Raw genomic sequence first — 19796 nt, 5'->3', positions numbered from 1 at the left:
GAAAAAGCATCAGATCTGCTTTTTAAATATGACTACATCTGATAGGATAAGTTTTGTCCACGCTTGGCATTATGAGCTGAGGAGTTTCTCGTGCCCCCAACTCCCGTCAGCCTTTCTGTTCACTAAACTCCCTCCCTCAGTACAAGTAAAAATCAATTCGATTCGTTTCTTCCCACTTCCAAATTCTCTTAAATGACGATCAATATGAGAAAAGAAGCAGCGAGCCGGACCAGGTAGGACAACTGCCGTCCGCTTCAGACGCTTCAAGAAACGGAAAAGGGGGGATCCACCACTCACCCGATCTCAACAACCAGCTTGCCAGTCGGGCCAAAGGTGTGGAAGGCTGCAAAGAGAGGAGACAAAGGCTTTACCAGTGCCGTATGAAGCCACCAAACTTGTTAAAAAGTTGCAGTTTAGACAAAATTACTGCAGAGAACTTGACTCAAGCATCCCACACTGGCAGTCATGCCAAAAGAATAGAAATGCCAATATGCACAGTATGAAATCCTAGACATGCTCAGTCACAAGAAAAAAGAGCACAGCACAGAATAAAGGTACCTCTGGAAGACACTGCTGCTATATTAACCTCCAAAATTCATTGCAGGGATGCAGGGAAAAGATATATTCAATATTGTGTACTGAAAGCTCAAATGTAAAGTAACATGAAATAAATTTATACACCGACATTAAGCTCGTGGTTCATGTAGAACAATACAATGAAAACCAGCAATGCAGCCTTCTCTACACACCTTCGCAAAGTGGCATTAAAGAAGGGGTAATGTTTCAAGCAAGGTCAAGAAGTAACAAACATCTGCATCTTCCCTTTCGGCAACAAAATGTTTTGCCATACTTAAACGTTACTTCAACGTGCTTTGAAGATGCGACCTTGACAGCTCTTATCCTTGATAGATCGCGATAAAACCTGCACAGCAAAGCTTCCCATTTTCTCTACAGTTCTCCAAATTTCCACTTCCTTTAAGGATTGATATGGCTCCAAACATTTACACTATCAGGTTAGTTGAAGCTAGCGCACACCACTGCGTGTGTTTCTATTATGTGTAAACAGTCTGGTTCACAGGGTTTAACTACTTAATTTATGAAACCCTTTCTCAACCAGTCAGCCATCCCTGGAGCTACTGCCAAGCAGGAAAAATAGATGGGTTCAGTGAATTTAATCCACTTTTTCAAAAAATAACATCAATTAGCTGGAACAAATGATCAGCCCCACTCATTTCACCGGTTATGCTTTAAACAACGTTTTAAGTCCAATTACAGCTCAGTTAAAAGATACAGGAAATTCACAAAAAAGGCGATGGCTAAGAATTCAAAACATCATTAACTAATCAGCTTACTATCCTTTACACACAATGTATTTGCTAAGGTAGCCGGCAATGAAATGAGGGCAACCTTACTTCAGTCAACCAAAGCGTCAAGCATCATTTTGTAAAGGCTACTCACAATGGATCATATCCACACAGGTGATAGCTAAATGCTCGGAATATAGCAATCAGCCCCTATAAATAGCTTTCATTGGGTAAGAGAAAGCATTCGATTCAGTCGAAACCTCAGCACTCATTGTGAAATCAGGGTGTAGATGAGCTGTATGTGAAAGTACTGGAAGACGTATATAGTGGCTGCGCAGCAACCATAGTTCTGCATAAAGAAAGTAACAAACTTCTTATAAAGAAAGGTGTTAGGCAAGAAGACACGATCTCTCCAGTACAATTCACAACTTGCTTAGAGTAAGTATTGAGATACTTGGAATAGGGCCAGTTAGTGATAAGGGTAAATGAAGAATACCTCAGTAATCTGCAATTTGCTGATGACATTGCCTTGGTAAGTAACTCTGGGAATGAACTGCAAAGAATGATTGATAACCTAGACAGGAAAAGTAGAAAAGTAGGCTTGAAAATCAATATGTAGAAGACTAAGGTAATGTTCAACAGCCTCGGGAAGGAACAGCAGTTTACGTTAGGCAGCGAAGCCCTAGAAGTAGTAGGCAAATATGTCTACTTAGAACAGGTAGTAACAGCAGATCCGGACCATGAAAGGGAAATAACAAGGAGAATAAGATTGGGATGGAGAGCATCTGGCAAGTGCTCACAGATTTACTAGCAGCTTACTGCTATCGCTAAAGAGGAAAGAATATACAGGTAAGATGTTACCTGTGTTACCTATGGAGTTGAAATACGGAGGCTAACGAAAATGGTTCTACTGAAGTTGAGGACAATGGAGAGCTATGGAATAAAAAATGGTAGGAGTGACGTTAAAAGATAGGAAGCGTACAGAGTGGATCAGAGAAATAACTCAAGTTACTGGCATTCTGTTGGAAATCAAGAAGAAGAAATGGGCATGGGCAGGACATGTAGTGCGAAGAGAGGATAATCAATGGTTGCTAAGGGTAAGAAATTGAATTCCAAGGGAAGGAAAGCTTAGCAAGGGGCAGCAGAAAATTAGGAGGGCAGATGAGATTCAGAAGTTTGCAGAGGTTGAGTGGATGCAGCTAGCCCAGAATCGGGCTAATTGGGGGAATGAGGGAGAGGCCACGTGATCACAACAAGACGAAAACTGACAACCAAAAAAATCCCAAAGGATACTAAAACAAAAACGATGAACAGAGGTTAAGGCTTAAGTCCTAGGAGATGTAAGATAGTGATTTCTTTACCAGAAGCGTGATCAAGGCTAACACAACAAAAGTCTGTCTACTATATGGATAATGAAATCTTTGTGGATTTTCCTGGCCATTTGCTCTTGATATTGTCTGAGAATGCGCATCTGGTCAAGCAACGAATCATAGTTCTTGCACTGCCTACAACGAATTAAAAGATTGTGTACCTTCCTCATCTTCGTTTTGTTTGTGCTGTATTCGCGTTATCATGATGAGTTAACTAATCTTAATTGCTATGCTTCATCAGTTCACTAGTCAAACTGAGCCACCGCAGCAGGGTGTCTCATGTCAAGACAAGTGAAGATTTTAAGGAGAACGTCTTTCTTGCTTGGCTCACGAGTGGCATTACCAGAGCATGTCGCAGCAGAGTGCGTCGTCAGAGCCTGTCATCACTGCGTGTGCACACAAACTGTCAATAATCCATTGCACGGGTAATCAATACAGTAGTACCAGTTTGGTATTCAATCAAATTAGAGTACGGACAACTCGATGGTGGTCAAATTGGCCTCCATTCCCCCCCCTCCTCCTCCAAAAAAGGAAGAAAATTTTGGCCTTCTGGACACCCAAATTTTACCTCATCAGAATTTGACCAAAATAGATGTCTACCTCAGTCTAATCTACCTTCATCTATCCGCCTAAACTAGCTAACAGAAAAACTTGGAAGACGCCTATTTACTATTAGCTGTGACAAGGCATTAGCATAGGAACCTCAGTGTGAGGTCGCATGCATGACCACACATACCGTGCGCATCACACGTGCCTTTCCTTATTGCGCACACAATGCAAGACTTCGCATAAAGTACAACATCCCACACATCGTTTAAATTGATTACAATATTCACCTTCCCGTGCCAGCCACTTCTCTTGCCCTCTTCCTAAAAGAGGAGGCAGACCTTCCTCCCTCCCCTCTGTCATCTGCCAACTGGTAGGCTCCATCCCAGCTGACTTTCCCCTCTACCGACCTTGGCATGCAACAGGTGGAAAGTGTGTGACGTTACCACCGACTTTTCATCCCTTAAGCTATGGGATAAAAATGTTCAACAACCTCTTGCGACGCTTGTACACTACAGTTTGCTTCAGCCTGTCAAGTCCTCCTTACCAAGGAACTCGTAGTTTCGCCGCCTGGCTGTGATGGCAGACTTGAGCAGCAGGTGGCAGGTCATGCGTGTCACCAGACCACTGGCCAGCAGCAGTAGAGAGCTCAGCACTATGCCACACTGCAGAGAGAGGGAACCAAAAAAAGAAGAAAGGAGAACCGATAATTCTATGAAGTTTCGTGCCTCGCATCAAAAGTGCTTCCAATGTCAATGCACCGTGCACGCAAAGGAGACTCAGCTCGAGAAAAGTATGGACAAGAGACAAATGCAGGACAGGCGCTAACTTACAACTGAGAGAACTGAATATCAATTAGCAGTGGTTCAACTTGGTTAAACCGAAGGTCAAGTGATAATCTTTCGCTGTTATGCTATCAGTTTTCCATTCGTTGGTGACACCCAACACTTGGTCGGTGGCATGAGCGACGGCTTTTGCAGAGCACTTCAAACGCCTTTGTTAACGGGTCCTTTCCCGGTTAGCCGGTTAGAGTCATGCTTCTCATTGTTCAGGACTTTCCCTATATGTACTGGCTCGCTTTCACTGTTGAGCTTTATGACTAAATTTGCTACGCTCCAGATCCTGGGGGGATGTGCTCCCCGAGCAACATGTGTTTTCGTTAGACCCCCTGTGGGGTCAGTGGACCCCTCCGTAGGAAGCTACTCCGAGAGTAGCTTCCTACCCTTCCCTTCTATTATTTCCATGCTGGTCACCTCCCTATTGGGCTACCCCATAGTGACGTATTGGGCTATTGTTTCGACAAGAAGCCCCACACAGGAAGTGAAGGGAGGGGGAAACCACGAATGGCACGAGCAGCAGATGTGTACATTTTTCCCTCGTGGTTCCCCAGCCTTTGACAGAAATTGCGAATCTGGGTCGTTCTAAGCTGACACTGGCAATGAGGGATGCTGTAGTGAAGGGCTCCAGAATTTTCAACTCATGGTATTGTTGCTCAGAGCATATAATTGGCCCATTCAATTTCAAATCCAGCAATAAAGCAGCCACTATGGCCAGGACCAAATCCACAGCCTTGGGATCAGCAGTCCAGTGCCCACCACAGAGAGGGGGATTAGTGAGAAGGGCTTGAGTTATCTCAAGCACATAAGTATGGAACTTAAGTATGAGAGCCACAATTACAAGAGAATGAAATAACTGCCTCAACGTAAGTGTGCGTGCTGATAAGTCAGAATTCCGAAGCTTCGCAGAGCAGAAGAGTTTTTCCCTTTATACCTATGTTGCCTTACAAACACGCTTCACATCTTTGCAATGAGTAAAAAAATTTTTTTACATTTGCAAAAAATTTGCTTCCCATGCTTGCAAAAACTTTGTATCGAAACTATGGTGTAAATATACTTCGTGCAATCAAGGATAAAAATACAAGCTTTTAAATAAAATAAAGAATACGAAACCAAAAAGTTTGCAGCATCACTAACTTCGTTATATTGAGGTTTGTAACATTGTGGTTCAACTGTTTTAGCAAGAAAATTCGACTTTACAAACTTTTCCACCAGTCAATCTGAACTCTCGACATCAGAGAGGTTTAGTGTACCCTGATCCGCAACCCGTTACCGTGATCAGCCACAGTGCGTTCCACTGTGCATGGCCAGGTCCCTTGATGCCAATAGATGGCCCCACATGCTACAAGTCTACATATAGACTTGGTCGCGTCGGGTCTAATCAGCATGTGCACACCTGCCCCGAAAAATAGAGGGTTAAGATGACGGATTGTAGATTAGGATTTACTAAATCTGTCTATAAAGAGAAATGGACACCATGATCCCCAAATGAAGGCACATGAAAGCGTAGCCTAGGCTCCAAATTCACACACAAGAAAAGTCTCGACGCATCACACCTTGACTGCTAAAACAGGCAGCTGTTGTGGCCCACATATTGCATTTCACAGACTCTTCTACCTAACAAGAGCTTTTGTTTTCAGTACAAATACTGTCGATCTCATTAGAAAGCAGCCATCCACTGATACCAGCCAACTTCAATCTGTCCTTGGTGCCGCTTTATAGAACCCAGCACGATCAGATTTTTGGTCGGTTAGTGGGGCTTGATGTCCCAAAGCAGCTCAGGCTGTGAAAGACACCGTAGTGAACGGGTCTGGAAATTTCGACCCCCTGGGGTCTTTTAACGTGCACTGATATCGCACAGCACATGGGCGCCTTGCTTTCCACTTCCACTGAAAAGCGGCCATCGCGGCCAGGATTCGATCCCGCAACCTTAGACACAGCAGTTGAGCGCTCTAACAACCGCACTACCACGGCGGCCAGCACGATCAAAATCAACCTACAGGCTCTGAATATGGCTTACCTCATAAGCCCAGGAGTACATTTAAAACAAAAAATGCACTTTTCAAAAAGAAAGAAATTTGTGGCAGAAGAAGGCTCAAGAGAAGTGGTCTGGGACAGCGGACATATGAGAGAGCACTTGCCTTCTCGAAGCAGTACGGCATGGCTAGGATGCTGACCCCAATGATGCTGTTGCCCAGGTTGATCGTGTTCTTTAGGGACGAAGACCACGCCATGTCGGCGGCCGTCATCCACCCACACACTTGAGCTGTGGCACCGAGTAGAAAAACAAACAAAATGGAGGGTTCGATTGTTGAACGAGTCGTCAACATGTAGAGCAGCAGCTGGAAACAGTGCAAAGATGGGGACAGTAACGCAGGCCATGGGATTTTCTCTTGCATTAGCTTTGTGGCACTGCTACCAAGTGCTGCAAAAAACAAGCCGCTCCACTGACACTCTTAGAAGGCTGCCAGTTATTAAAGGGTACTGTTAATAAACAAGACATCCAGAGTTTATTTTCAGCCCAAGGGGCAGTGGAGTGGTGGAGTTCTTCGAGGACAAGACAGCAAGCCACCCTGCACCTGCAGGAAAACACTAGCATTGCAAGTAAGTGACTTTCTCCTGCTCCTTTAAAAAATTAACAATATCTAGCCACACATGCATTTTTATTTTCCTTTACTACCCTACCAAGGATTTGCTGAATTGTCTCGATGAGCTCATATATGCACAGATCAGACGAAGTGAGCGTGTGCAGGTTCTTTACTCAAAACAGACTAGGAAAACAAACTTCACTCGCAAAATAAAAAGCCAAAATGGAACCTGAGGACCCTAAAAGCCTTATGTGATTGACAGCCTCGCAAGCTGCTTCCGGGTGACATGCGAAATTTTCTAAAAACCCAGAACCTGGGCAACAGTGACGAGCGGCAATGCTTTGGCGGCCCTCAGCCCACAGCGCAACGCCATTGCATGGCGTGTCGCCGAGAATAGTCACCTTATGCGATTAGCAGTATATTAGCAGGTGGTAAATGGAAACTTGCCACTCTTTCTGAAGTGACAGAAATGCAAGTCACTGCTCTTTTTCAGTTTAATTTAGTACCTTTGTTATCTCAAATGAAGTGTCTTATATATCAGTTACCAAATGGAAAAAATCATATCAGAACGAAGTGTGGTAACACGTTCCTTCACGCCGACAGTTTTTCATCTGCTATAATGCTTTACTCTGGGTTTCTAGCACTACGTCGAAGTTGAGAAAATGGACATGTAATATCACCATCTTTCAAGAGCTCATTTCACAAATACAGGGGTTTCACCGCAAAACTTAAGGCGGGATGCGGGGCTAAAATTATAAAAAAAAAAAAAAAAAGTGTTTTCAAACTTTTGTTAATTTTTGATGTGTTGGATTATGCATGCATTAAAGAAACTTTTCGCCAAGTTTGGTAGTCATCGGCACTGCGGAACAATTAAAATTAATTTTTGCGAGACTGGTGTACTCGCCGCCGAGAACGCCTATGAATGCTGATTTGAAGACGCAGCCACATAGCGGGCAAGAGGCTGAACACGGAGTCCATCCCCAAGTTAGAATACTTAATTTCATGATCTTAGCCAAAAAAGGCCTGCTATCAAGAGTACAGCAGACAGCTAAAAGGAGAAACAGAAAAGCCAAATTTTGGGTTGTGCCAACCGCAGAATGAGTGGCAAACTGAAATAGAAGCTTTTTTTTTTACTAAAACAGAGCATGTAACCATCGAACTTTGTTCTCGCAACACTGCGAGCCTGACTAACCAAAGTTCTCGACAAGCTGGAGATAGAATATGGAACCTAGACGAGGATGCATGCCCAGCAACCAACCAAGCAAATAATTTCACGACCGCAGACAAGGATACTGGAGAGTTGTAAAGCTCAGCTCAACTAAAGGCAACTCGAAGCAAATCACCACAAAGCAGTGTCCTGTTGAAAAGGACAGCCCAATGTATGTACCAGGCCACTTTGATTTATTAATTTAGGCCCTAAACTTGAATAGAGTATTTTGAAATCTTTGAACTCATTTTTCTCAGTTTGCACCTTTTGTAAGAGCACAACTGTTAGGAAGACAATCATTTCCAAACTAAAACTGGAAACAATATAAGGTACTTTACGAATCCCCAATTATTCCATAAGAAAAAAAAATCAAATATGTGACATGCTATGATAACAGAAAAAATGAAGTTCGTTTTTAAAGTGCTGACTTAAACAAAAATGTCATAAAGAACCTGCAATTTGCCTTATCCTGCACTATGAACTACCTAAAAGTTATCTAAGCCCAAATGGTTAGAACATCATGATTTTTGAAATGATAGTTTTCCTAAGCTGACACAATTAATTACTCATTACGACCTACAACTTTTTTCTATTTGCTAATACAATGAAGCTTAGAATATATTATAAGAGGAGGATAAGCCACCCCTGAAAATTTTATCAAAATTGTTCCTACAGTTCAAATGTTGACCGTTTAGCCCCGCATCCCCCGTTAGCACGATGTCTAATATGCTTACTGAAAATTGACAGCATGGCCCATATCCCAATTCTAAATATGCCATTTCGGTGCTCGCCTGATCAGCGGAAAAAAAAGCCAAACTGGATGTCACCACTCAGAGTCATAACGAAAGTGACATCCACTTCAAATGTTTCTATCAATCATGTTAAGGCAAAAGCAACACTTCTCAAAATGGCACAACCTTGGAATATATGCATGCAGGCATTTTACAATAACTAACCGATTTTCTTCAGCAGAAGATTAGTTTGGATAAATCGGTTCATAGCTGAAATCTGTTATAAGCATGGTGTTTTCATGTGACACAGAACGAATGGCAACAGCAGCATTTATAGATACTAGTACCACTGTTTTCATGTATCTCTTTGCCCCTGTGGCCTTCTTGAGTCCTGCACAGACAGTTCAGGAGGTGGGTGCTATATTAAAGGATCAAAGACAAAGTGAGTGTTTAAATATGGGGCTTTTCTGCACAAGTCTAATGCCTATAACTTGCACAATAGGCGTTGAACGGCAAGGTGAGTGAGCACGAATATAAAGCAACATTGGAGCCATTTGGGCTGTCATATTCCAAAACCCAACTTGCCTGAAAATAATGCCCCTCTACACTGGCATAACATGAAGGAACTGGGATCACGCTGCAAGCATGTAACAACGGGTGTATACTGTAGAAGTAGCGACAACACCTCGCAGGGGAAACCGATAACTAAGTATACACGTGGAAAATGCTAAGCTACGTTAAGGACTATAGCCACGCTTTGCAGCTAAGCTCAAAGTGATGTTAAAATCTGCCACGTTGGAAACCATGCGAGTGCATGTCAATCAACAGAGATGAACAGACGGGGCAATCTAAGCTCTGTCAAAACCGCTTTCTGTCAGTGCAAACGCCTGTCACCAATTTATACATGTGATGCGATTTTGCGCAACGGCAGTACCGCGCGAATGGCACTAACATTTTTCCCGGTGGGCGGTCAGCGTCTGGGTCCGATGGCCAAAAGCTTTGCGTACGTGGCTTGCACACTGCTCGAAACGTGCAGCATCGAAAACAAGCGATAGCCTTTAATTGCTGTAAAAGCCAACAGTACCATTTGAAGAACCGGTACCGCACAAAAAACCGGTACAACACACAGTCCGAGTGATGACTGACAAAGACAATGCAACCAGGAAAGAGCGCTGAGGCAGTCATTTCACACTGCACTCAGCAGGGCGTGATACATACGTGGGTCGCGTTCGGATCCCGGCGGCCGCGCACTTCACGCTTGCATTGTCAACGGGTCGGCGGCGGACGACGAAGTCAGTCACCGCGACAGCAGCCGCCGCGTGTCGACCACGTAGCAGTGCATCGTACGCACAGTGAAGCACCTCCGTGACGTTTATGATGCCCGCGAAGCGACACCGATCAGACGACAGCACAAACACAACGGTGTTAACTGATGGGCTCGCTGCTTGATGAGCTGTTTACGCAAGTAGTGCGCAGCGGTGCCGGTGCAGCTTATTGGCGCTGGATACGCGAGCGACTTCAGGGCGACTAGAACAGAAAGTCGAGCACGTGGTAGTACGTAGTACGTGGTCGTCAACTGGTCGACGTAGTTGACGCGACGTAGTTGACGGTTCACGTGGTTGACGTGGCCTTGAACGCTTGAAAGAAGGTGCAACTGGTGTGCTCTCAGGAAATACTTTCCGACAAGAGAAAATGCAGGGCAGGCCGATGCTAGACTTAAAAGCGAAAGCACAAAGAGAGTGGCATAGTACCGGAGGCTATGCTTGAAAAACGAAAAAAAACTGATTGATTTATAGGAAGGAAAGGGCGCGGTAACTGTGTCACTTGTTTTCTGTGGAAACCTCAACCGCGCCGTAAGGGAAGGGAGGAAGGTGGGAGTGAAAGTGGAAAGAGAGAAAGAGGAGCCGTAGTGGAGGGCAATTTCGACCACCTGGGGATCTTTAACGTGTGCTGACATCGCACAGCACACGGACGCCTCTTCGTTTCGCCTCTGTCGAAACGCAGCCGCCGAGGTCGGGTTCGAACCCGGGTGCTCCGGCACAGTAGTCGGGTGTCTTACCACTGCACCACACCTTTTTTATTGATTGATTGAATGTTCTTTATTGAATGGGAATGCTCATGGCCATGGATGGGGGTAAAGGGGAGCAGACAGAATCTTCATTGTTTAGGTTCTTACTCAAATCATTGCTCCAACATGGCCACTAAGCGAGCCATATACTTGGCAAATATCATCTTTGTGTTAGCATCAGTTTCTAGAGGTAACGGTAGTTCAGGCGGTAGGGTTTGATCTCGGAGGGTCCAGTAGAAAAAGCAGGGCAATTTCAGAGTAGATGAGATATGCCGCCGCGCGTTAGAGTTGTACAGTGGGGGCACGTAATCATTTCCTCTGTGTACTAATGCCAGCGGGCCATAATACGTGGCGTGTAAGCCGCATGGGCGATGAGCTTATTCAAAAAGACTTCTTGACTTCGGGTGAGGTGGGTTTTTCGCGTAGAAGGTGGGTCTGGTGTGGCTACCTGCATGCGGTGCTGAATGAGGCTACGAAGACTGGTCCGAGTATAGTGCATAAGGGCAAGAGAAGGGGTGTGTTGTCCGCCCAAGGTCGAGTGAAGCAAGAGGGATAAGGAAGTAAATGTGGACATCCCACCTGCCAAAGCAGCCGCGGCGTGTGCCGCCGCATTGCCCCCTGATTCGTCCGAGTGACCTGGGGTCCACAGAATGATCAGATTTTATACATAAAGAACATCACTCCACACACACACAAAGAGAATATTAAGCGACAAATACACAGCATAAAACCACGCGATTTGGCACCACCCTGGCGGGGCGCTTCAAAAACGAAAAAACAAACAAACTATGAAGTACCCACGTGGAGATACGTGGAGGAGGTAGTGAAGGGTGGCAGTTCCTGGCCCTACGGGGCTGGGACGGTAGGTCAACGCCGCTTGCGGCGGCGGCTATAGCCAGCCACCGAATTGTATCTGTTGTGGGCCGTCATTGCACCCGACACCGCTTAGGTGGTGGACGACGGCTGTTGCGGCGCGCGTCTTTCTCGCCCTCTTCTTTTTCTCTTCTGTCCCACGAGGCAGCGGAGGTGGCTCAGCTATAGAGCCAGTAGCAGGCCCGTGTGTTTTCTTTTCCTTCTTCCTACAGCCACACCACCAACAACTGCTTTTCGCCGCGGTAGTGCAGTGGTAAGACGCCTGACTACTGAGCTGGAGTAGCCGGGTACGATCCCGACTGCGGCGGCTGCGTTTCGATGGAGGCGAAACGAAGAGGCGCGTGTTGTGCGATGTCAGCGCACGCTAAAGATCCCCAGGCGCTCGAAATTACTCCGTAGCCCTTCACTACGGCTCCTCTTTCTCTTTTCCCACTTTCACTCCCACCTTCCTCCCTTCCCTTACGGTGCGGTTCAAGCATCCACAGAAACAAGTGTGACAGATATATTGCGCCTTTCCCTTCCTGTGAAGGGCTCGGCCACGTCAGCTGCCAGCTACCGCCTTCCACGTAACGAAAGCGTTACGGACGAATGGGCGGACATGATCCGCGAGCATGAGCATCGCCTTAATATGGGGGTGGGTTTCGAACCAACCACCACCTGCTGCCGAGACGTGTGCGCAAGCCACCGGGAAACAACTGCGGTGTTTTGGGCTGCTTTCCCACAAACGGCTTCCTCTCGATCATCGAAGCGACCAATTGCTGTCCAGTGATTACGTGCTGTTGCGAGGTACGGGCTGCAGACTCCCTGAAGGGTATTTAAACGGGTCTTATAATTCGCACTACAAAACTCAAATGCAAAGAGGGGGCCCTTAAGAGGTAGACGACTCCCCGAGCAGCCGTTCTCGTCCGCTGCCCGAGGGAGACTCTTCTACACCGCGGCCGGCCGCGCTTCGTACATCGTGGTCACGTGACCCAACCGCGGGTTCCATGAAGCGATGGTCCTTGGGTGGCCGAGCCGGGGACACCCCCGAGTTCCAATACGGGGAGAAAGGAAGGTTGACGGTCGCCCTCCGCGACACTCATAAATATATGCAAAAGTCCGAGCAGGAAAAGCCTCTCAATAAACTGCTGGTAATGAGAGCACTGCGCCCTCGCTGGCACACCGTGGCGCAGAGGTTGAGCTGGCGCGCTGGCAGCACAATTCCGAATTTCCAGTGTCCATAGCCACCAGCGACTCTAAGCTAAACAGTGCATTGTCCCCGCCTGTCTTCCCTTGGAGCGAGAAGATGCGGTCAGGTTTGGCAGTGCCATTTTATCATTGATTAAAGGGCCCACGAAACGTTGTTTACTGAACCTAGAGTGAGTGAGTGAGTGAAAAAACTTTATTGAGGTCTTTTGGTTAGTCTCGGAGAGTCTTCCTGCAGCCACTTCTTCGCCACCGTTGGAGACTCCTTAGCACGGGTGGTTCCCTCATTCCAGGGCTCCACTGGTCCTGGCTACCTCGCATGCGTGCTGCACCAATGCCCTTTGGGCGGTGAGCTCGCAGCTGGTTAGCAGGCCCTCCCATTGCTCCGCACTCGGGTTAGTTTGTGGAAAGTGCAGTTGTGTTTGCATTCCCATGTGACGTGGTATAGGGTCGGACTGTCTCCGCACCAGGGGCAGCTATCTCTATACTGTGTGGGAAACATTTTGTTTAGAATGTATAAGTTGTGGAAGGTGCCAGTCTGCAGTCTTCTCCAGCTGGTCGCTTCTTCTTGTGTGAGTCGCTTGTGGGGCGGAGAAAACCAGCCGAGCAAAGGTATTCGAAGTGGAGATGCGAAACTTGAAACTCATTGCCCACAAACGTCCCCTATGGTCGGTCATTGACGGCTAGCAAATATCCGTTCACGGCGTGGAGGAAACGCGGGTCGACGCCGGGAAAGAACTCGGAAGCTCTCGCGTGGGGAGGACGCGCAGGGTCGGTTTATCCAGGGCTCAAAGGGGTCAGATGAACCGGCCCACCGTTCTCAGGAGCCCACCGAGAGCTGAAAAAAAAAAAAAAAGAATGGCAGACTTCGAGGTTTGGTACTAAAAATGGTCAAATTATATTCTGCCTGATTTCTCATGATTAGAATTACAGCTTATGCATTCAGTGTAGAATGCTTCAAATGTTGTGCGTCGAATTGTATGCCTAATCCCAAAGCCAGCCTCATTTTATCACCACTCAAAGTACAAAACTTTGTACTCACCCAAATAAACTAAACAATCCAAATTATTTTAGCTGGTTCCACCTGATTTCAGTTGGTTTCACCTAAATCCAGCTGTACTCAACTGGCAATAACTGGTTCGACTTGCCGACTAGCCGGAAGAAAGCGGATACCAGTATATGGCTAAGTGAAATCAACGGGCTCTAGCTGGCTTTCAGTTGAGAGTCAGCTCGTACCAGCTGGCAAACCAACTGACCTCTGCCATTACTGCTGTTGAGGTTCTCATCAGGAAACTCTCCCAGCAAAAGGCACGAAAACGCTTAAACAGAAGTGTGAATATCTTTCCTTACTTGCTCAAAAGTGTAATGAATAAAGCAGACATATGATACGAATACACTCTCTATTTAAAAGTTGAATTCTTGTGAAATCATTTAAACATTTTGTCTTCTTTGTGTAAGCGTGTAATGTTTTTGTAAAAGATATGAGGCCGCTTAAGCTTCGCCTTGAGCTGGCCTTGAGAATAGACGGGATAGCACGGCTGAAGTGTTCACCCTGTTTTATTTGAAGGAACGACTTCGGCTTGTCCCATGGATTGCACCGCCGCCTCGGTGCCTGTAACCCTCCCTCAAGGAACTGTGCCCGTCGCACCGATTCAGTCTTCCCTTCCAAGGCCAACTACAGCGTGTCAGCCCCTGACACCACCACAGATGCCGCCAGTGAGTCGAGCCTCGCTTCCACTTGCTGCTAACTCGTTCCGCGTCACCATCAAGCCTACATTGCGCTTTGATATAACGACTATCCCTCCCCGGTGTGTCCAAGCCACAATTGACCAAGTTCTAGGTTCTACTAACTACTGTGGATTTGTCGTCCATCGCCCATCGAACACCATTACGGTGAACTTGCCATCCTTGGTGGACGCCCAGAAAATGTGTGCAGTTACTCAAATTCCCCTGGATGCGAATGAGCATGTCCCAGTGCAAATATATTTTGCCTCTGGCCCTGACACCCTCCGCTGCGTCGTTTACCATGTTGACAGCAGAAGTCCTTCTGAGGAGGTGCGAGCAAACATTCGCTGTTCAACTCACTCAGTGTTGCAAGCACGGCCTCTGGGGCGCAGGGGTTCATACCTACTCACTCTACAAGGCCCGCTGACTTTGCCTGAGTACCTAACCTATTATGGTGCGATTATCAAACCACAGCCCTTCCGACCTCGTCGTATATTTTGTTATCACTGCCATAAAGAAGGGCACATGCAAAATACCTGCCCTAATCCGGCAGCTGTGGCCGACATGAATGAACCAATAGCGCTTTGTGCCCTATGCAAATCGGCGGACCATGACATGCGCTCCCCCGCTTGTCCAAAGAAGAAGAGAACGAGGCCTTCGCGCAAGCCGCCTGGAAAAGAAGATATTCCTACAAGTAATCGCTTCGCTGCTCTTACATGTGAAGAAACCGACTTCCCTGCACTTCCTTTACTTGACCCACCTGCTCATCATACGTCTTCTCAGCATGGTTCATACGCACAAGCGACCCACCCTCGTGGATCAAATGGTACACCAAAACGGCCAGTGCACCAATCACATGTGGATGCCGCAGATGAAGACGCTGTTTTAGACAATGCCATTGCAGAGGCTTGTCGTGACGCTGGGGCTATGGCGACCCGGCCTTCACTTGGTAGCGTGCAGAGACTCCGGGTTGAATAAGGACTGAATCTTCGAAGTTGGTAAAATATGTACAAGCAGGTTTACTGGCACTTTGAGAAAACGTATTTACAAGAATATTTACATGAAGAAGAAGGGTACATCAGCAAAATGACAAGCGTTAAGAGTTCATAGCGAGAAGCGACTGGATGAGCCGTTTACCCAGGGCCCAGAGCGACATTTCGTGCTCTGCAGCGTCCTTAAAACCCCCTATGTCCAGCCCCTCTCTGAAGATGCTGACCAACCAAATCCAGGGCACGCCCCTCAGGTATCGGCTTCCAATCGAACACATCACTGCACTGATGGTCTGAAGCACTGACTGGTCCGGCATTCATTCGTTGGGCGTGATCACTTGTTGGCGGGAAAAGCTTGGGAACGGCGAGGAGAGGAGGTACATTTCTATTCTTCAGCAAAGAAACCACAGGCTGGTTCTGACAAGTGGTTTTACTTCTCAGAAACCCGAGTGCACGTGGCGCCGCATCCGCTCCCAGCATTGTCCGTTTTCGACAATTGCAAATCTTTCCTGCATTCCTGGGAAATCACTTAATGGCTGTATGCGTCATGCTCCTTTCTTGTCCTGCACGTCAGCGGACATGTCACTCTGTCGTCTCCTTTGGAAAGTAGGCATTCCTCACTGGACGATAGGGCTTCTCGACTGGAAGGGTGAACAAAAGAAAGAAAGCACTTCCTGCTTTTTCCCGCAGGGGGACGTTTCTTTGTGTTTTTCCAGACGTTCTCTTGACAGGGTCAATTTGGCATTTGCAGGTTGTCCACAAAGCAAAACCGGCTTACAAAACAGGATTCCTGGAAACAGGCTCACTTAGAGCCATTGGACCATCACCACATATTCACAATACTTTTCCATGCCCACAGGCGAACAATAGAGCGCGCAAATGCGGATGCTTGGTCGTAACAGCCTCCTCCCCCGCCAGAAGAGTCTCGGAGGGCAGCAGTCCCAGCTGCTGCATGAAGAGACGACTTAATGGCCTGCACGTGAACGCTTGAAGCTCGCTGTTGCTTGTCGCGTTGTCTTGATTGTTGTAGGCCAAATTGCTCGAGCTGTCTGAAACTCAACCACATGTCGAAGCAAGCACTCGGCTCCCGTCTGAAGAGACCAGGTTAAAAGAAAACTGCCATTGTTGTTCGAGAAAAGCCCACTCTGAAGACGTTCAGGACCCACGTATTCCTAGAAAACCAAACGTGCTGCTTTACATAGCCACACATATACAAGCGCACGAAAAAAAAAAAAAAAAAAAAAAACCTGATTATCAATTTGGATACATGGTGAGGAACATCTCGGACCGCTTAGAAAGAGCGGCTAAGCGCGTCCGCATTCCCATTTAACTTCCCCTTTTTGTATCTTATTTCAAAATTGTACTGCTGTAAAATCAAGCTCCACCTAAGAAGGCGACTGTTCTTCGATGTCGCAGTTTGCAGCCAAGCCAGGGGACAATGGTCCGTCTCTACGGTGAATTTGGCCCCTCCAAGATAGCACTGCAATTTTTGAATGGCCCATACAATGCAAGCGCATTCTTTCTCTGACGCGCAATAAGCCCTCTCTCTAGAACTCAGCTTTCTGCTCAAGTAGAGCACGGGGTGCTCATTACCGTCGTCATCTCTCTGGCAGAGAACAGCACCTAACCCTCGATCACTGGCATCACACTGGACCGTGAATTCTCGGCCATAGTCTGGAGCTCGCAATACCGGACGGCTAATCAGCACAGCCTTCAGGTTTACGAAGGAGGCTTCCTTTTGTTCGTCCCAGACTACATTTGTCGGTTCTGTCTTGCGGAGAGCGTCGGTCAGAGGGCTAGCCAAAGCTGAATAGTTAGGGATGTAGTGATTGTAGTACCCAGTCAGACCCAGGAATGCTCGAATTTCCGTCTTCGTGCTCGGCCGCGGGTAGTCTGCTACCGCAGAAATCTTAATCTCGCTGGGTTTCCTGAAACCTTGACCTACATTGTGACCCAAGTAGTCCACGGTCGCCCTTGCCAGGCAACATTTCTCGGCCTTTACGGTTAGTCCAGCTTGACGCAAAAGGCTCAGTACAGCTCTTAGATGTACCATATGGTCCGCCCATGAGTCGGAAAAAACCGCAATGTCGTCTAAATAAGGCACCGCGAATGTTTCACACCCCTTTAAAACCCTATCCATGAGTCGGGAAAAACAAAATGGAGCATTTTTGAGCCCGAAACTCATCATTGTTGGCTGGTAGCTGCCCGTCGGAGTGACGAAAGCCGCGTATCTGCTGGCGCGTTCAGTGAGCGGTACTTGCCAGTATCCTCGAGTAAGGTCCAGCGTAGTCACATATGCCGCTCTACTGACCTGTTCTACTCTCTCCTCAATATTCGGAATAGGATACACTTGATCCCTGGTGAGAGAATTTAGCTTTCGGTAGTCTACCACAGGCCTAGGGTCTTTACCTGGAGCTTCTACTAAGATCATAGGCGAAGCATAATCGCTTTCCGAGGGTTTTATCACTCCCAATTCCAGCATGCGAGTTACTTCCCTATCCAGAATTTCTCTTTGCCTTGGAGAAAATCGGTAGCACCTTGATCGCACTGGCACGTCTGAAGTCAGCTCAATATCGTGCTCAGTCAAATCAGTCCTGCCTGGCCTGTCCACGAAGCAGGCCTCAAACTCTGTTATTAGCTCGCCCAGATCGGACAGCTGAGATTTCTTTAGTTCTCCTATCTGCTCCGTCTTTTTGAGAAGCTCCTGTATCTTAGGATCATTGGCTTGCTCCATAGCTAAGTCCTCTCGGGTTCCACTTAAAAGTCTCGTGAGATTACTAGACACTGGCGGCAAGAGGTTACTCTCAAGAACGTCCTCATTCCGCGTCTCATCAAGCTCACTTTCAAGTTGACTTATCTGAGATGTCTCGCTCTCAAAGTTTTCTGACCCGCTATCTTCCGCTTCGACCACTGTTTTAACTGCCGCTTCCTCCGCTGTGGAATTTTCTGGTATGAGCAGTGTAGCTAGTTCTCGCGCCTTTGAACGTGTTAAGGCTTGCACAACTCTGTCTCCGAACAGGATGCCCCTCTTTCGCAGTAGCATGTCCGATTTGTTGGAAAACAAATACGGATAGCTTTCAGGAAGCTTTCCTGAAACGGCAGCCTCGGTTGTTAACTTGCCGAAAGGGCCCTCGATGACCACGTTCGCGATTGGCAAGCACACACTCTGTTCCTCCACTACCTGGCGGATCCACGCACACTGTCCTGTATAGTCGGAAGGCGACACATACGCCGGATGGACAACATCCATCGTTGCGGCCGAATCGCGCAGTACCTTGCAAGGCTTCCCGTTGACTACTAGGTCATGCAGGTAGGGTTCTAAAAGCTGCATATTTTCATCGCAGTCCCTGACGTACGAGAAAGCAATCTTTTCTTTCCGGCAGTTGACGGCAATGTGACCCTGCTCATTACACCTAAAGCATGTGAGCGGCTTTCTAGCCTCAAACTTTCTCTTTGTGTTCTGCGCGTTGGTCATTTCCCCACTTTTCTCACTGCCGTCCTTTCTAGGGCGTTTGCCTGAAGAAGCCTTCCTTTCTTCGTTTGCAAATCTAGCAAAGTGCCTTTTCTGACGGTTATTTACACTCAACTTGGGATTGCGGGGCCTATCCACTGCTGGGTTGCTGAATTGTCGGCGCGAAGCATACTCCTCAATAAGTTCGGCAGCTTCAGTTGCCGACTTAATTTCGCCTCGGTCCTGTAACCAATTTCTTTCTTTTTCTGGGAGGCAGTTATAAAACTGCTCCAAAAGAATTCGCTCGACTACAGCGTCCCTGTCACTGTAGGAATCAGTGCTCTTTAGCCACTCGCCCAAATTAACTCTTAAATTGTATAGGAATTCAGGGTAACTCTCGTCCCTGGACTTAGTAGCGTTCCGAAAACGTTGTCTGAACGCCTCGGCGCTAAGCCTATACTTTCTCAGAAGGCAAGCTTTGACCTTCTCGTAGTTGTCCGCGTCCTCCTTGCTTAGCCGCGCGACAACCTCCGCTGCCTCGCAGGGCAGAACCGTCAATAATCTCTGAGACCAAGTGTCTCGCTGGAAGGACAGTTTTTCGCAGGTTCGCTCAAAGTTAGCCAGATACAGACCGATATCCCCTGATATCACATATGGCTGCATGTACTTTGACATCTTGAAATCTGCCTCCTTGTTGAGAAGAGGTACCGCTAGCTGGGGACAATCGCCCGACTTCTTGCTCAACTCTAGTTCTAATTTCCGGAGCTCAATTTCTTGGTCCAGCTTTTTTGCTTCTCTTTCAAGCTTCTCACGTTCGTGCTCCCTTTCCTCTTTTTCCCTCTCAAGTTCACGCTCCCTTTCCTCTTTTTCCCTCTGACGTTCGCGCTCCCTTTCCTCTTTTTCCCTCTCAAGTTCACGCTCAC

General features: G+C 47.1%; 1 protein-coding gene across 1 annotated transcript in view; it reads right to left on the bottom strand.

Moving 5' to 3' along the window:
* Positions 1-10045, bottom strand: part of LOC146189446 (uncharacterized) — a 34663-nt gene extending 24618 nt beyond the window's left edge. The window contains exons 1-4 of the mRNA XM_084604256.1: positions 9801-10045; positions 6198-6322; positions 3768-3885; positions 298-343 (exon numbers count right to left, since the gene is read on the bottom strand). Coding sequence (XP_084460382.1) covers positions 298-343; positions 3768-3885; positions 6198-6305 — 272 coding nt within the window. The 5' untranslated portion in view covers positions 6306-6322; positions 9801-10045. The remainder of the gene's footprint in view (positions 1-297; positions 344-3767; positions 3886-6197; positions 6323-9800) is intronic.
* Positions 10046-19796: the final 9751 nt, after the last annotated feature.

The sequence above is a fragment of the Amblyomma maculatum genome, chromosome 5, assembly GCF_055883805.1.
Source record: "Amblyomma maculatum isolate TAMU_Amacu chromosome 5, ASM5588380v1, whole genome shotgun sequence".
Classification (NCBI taxonomy): Eukaryota; Metazoa; Arthropoda; class Arachnida; order Ixodida; family Ixodidae; genus Amblyomma; species Amblyomma maculatum.
The sequence above is the reverse complement of the archived record's forward strand: the minus strand, read 5'-3'. Positions and strand labels throughout refer to the sequence as shown.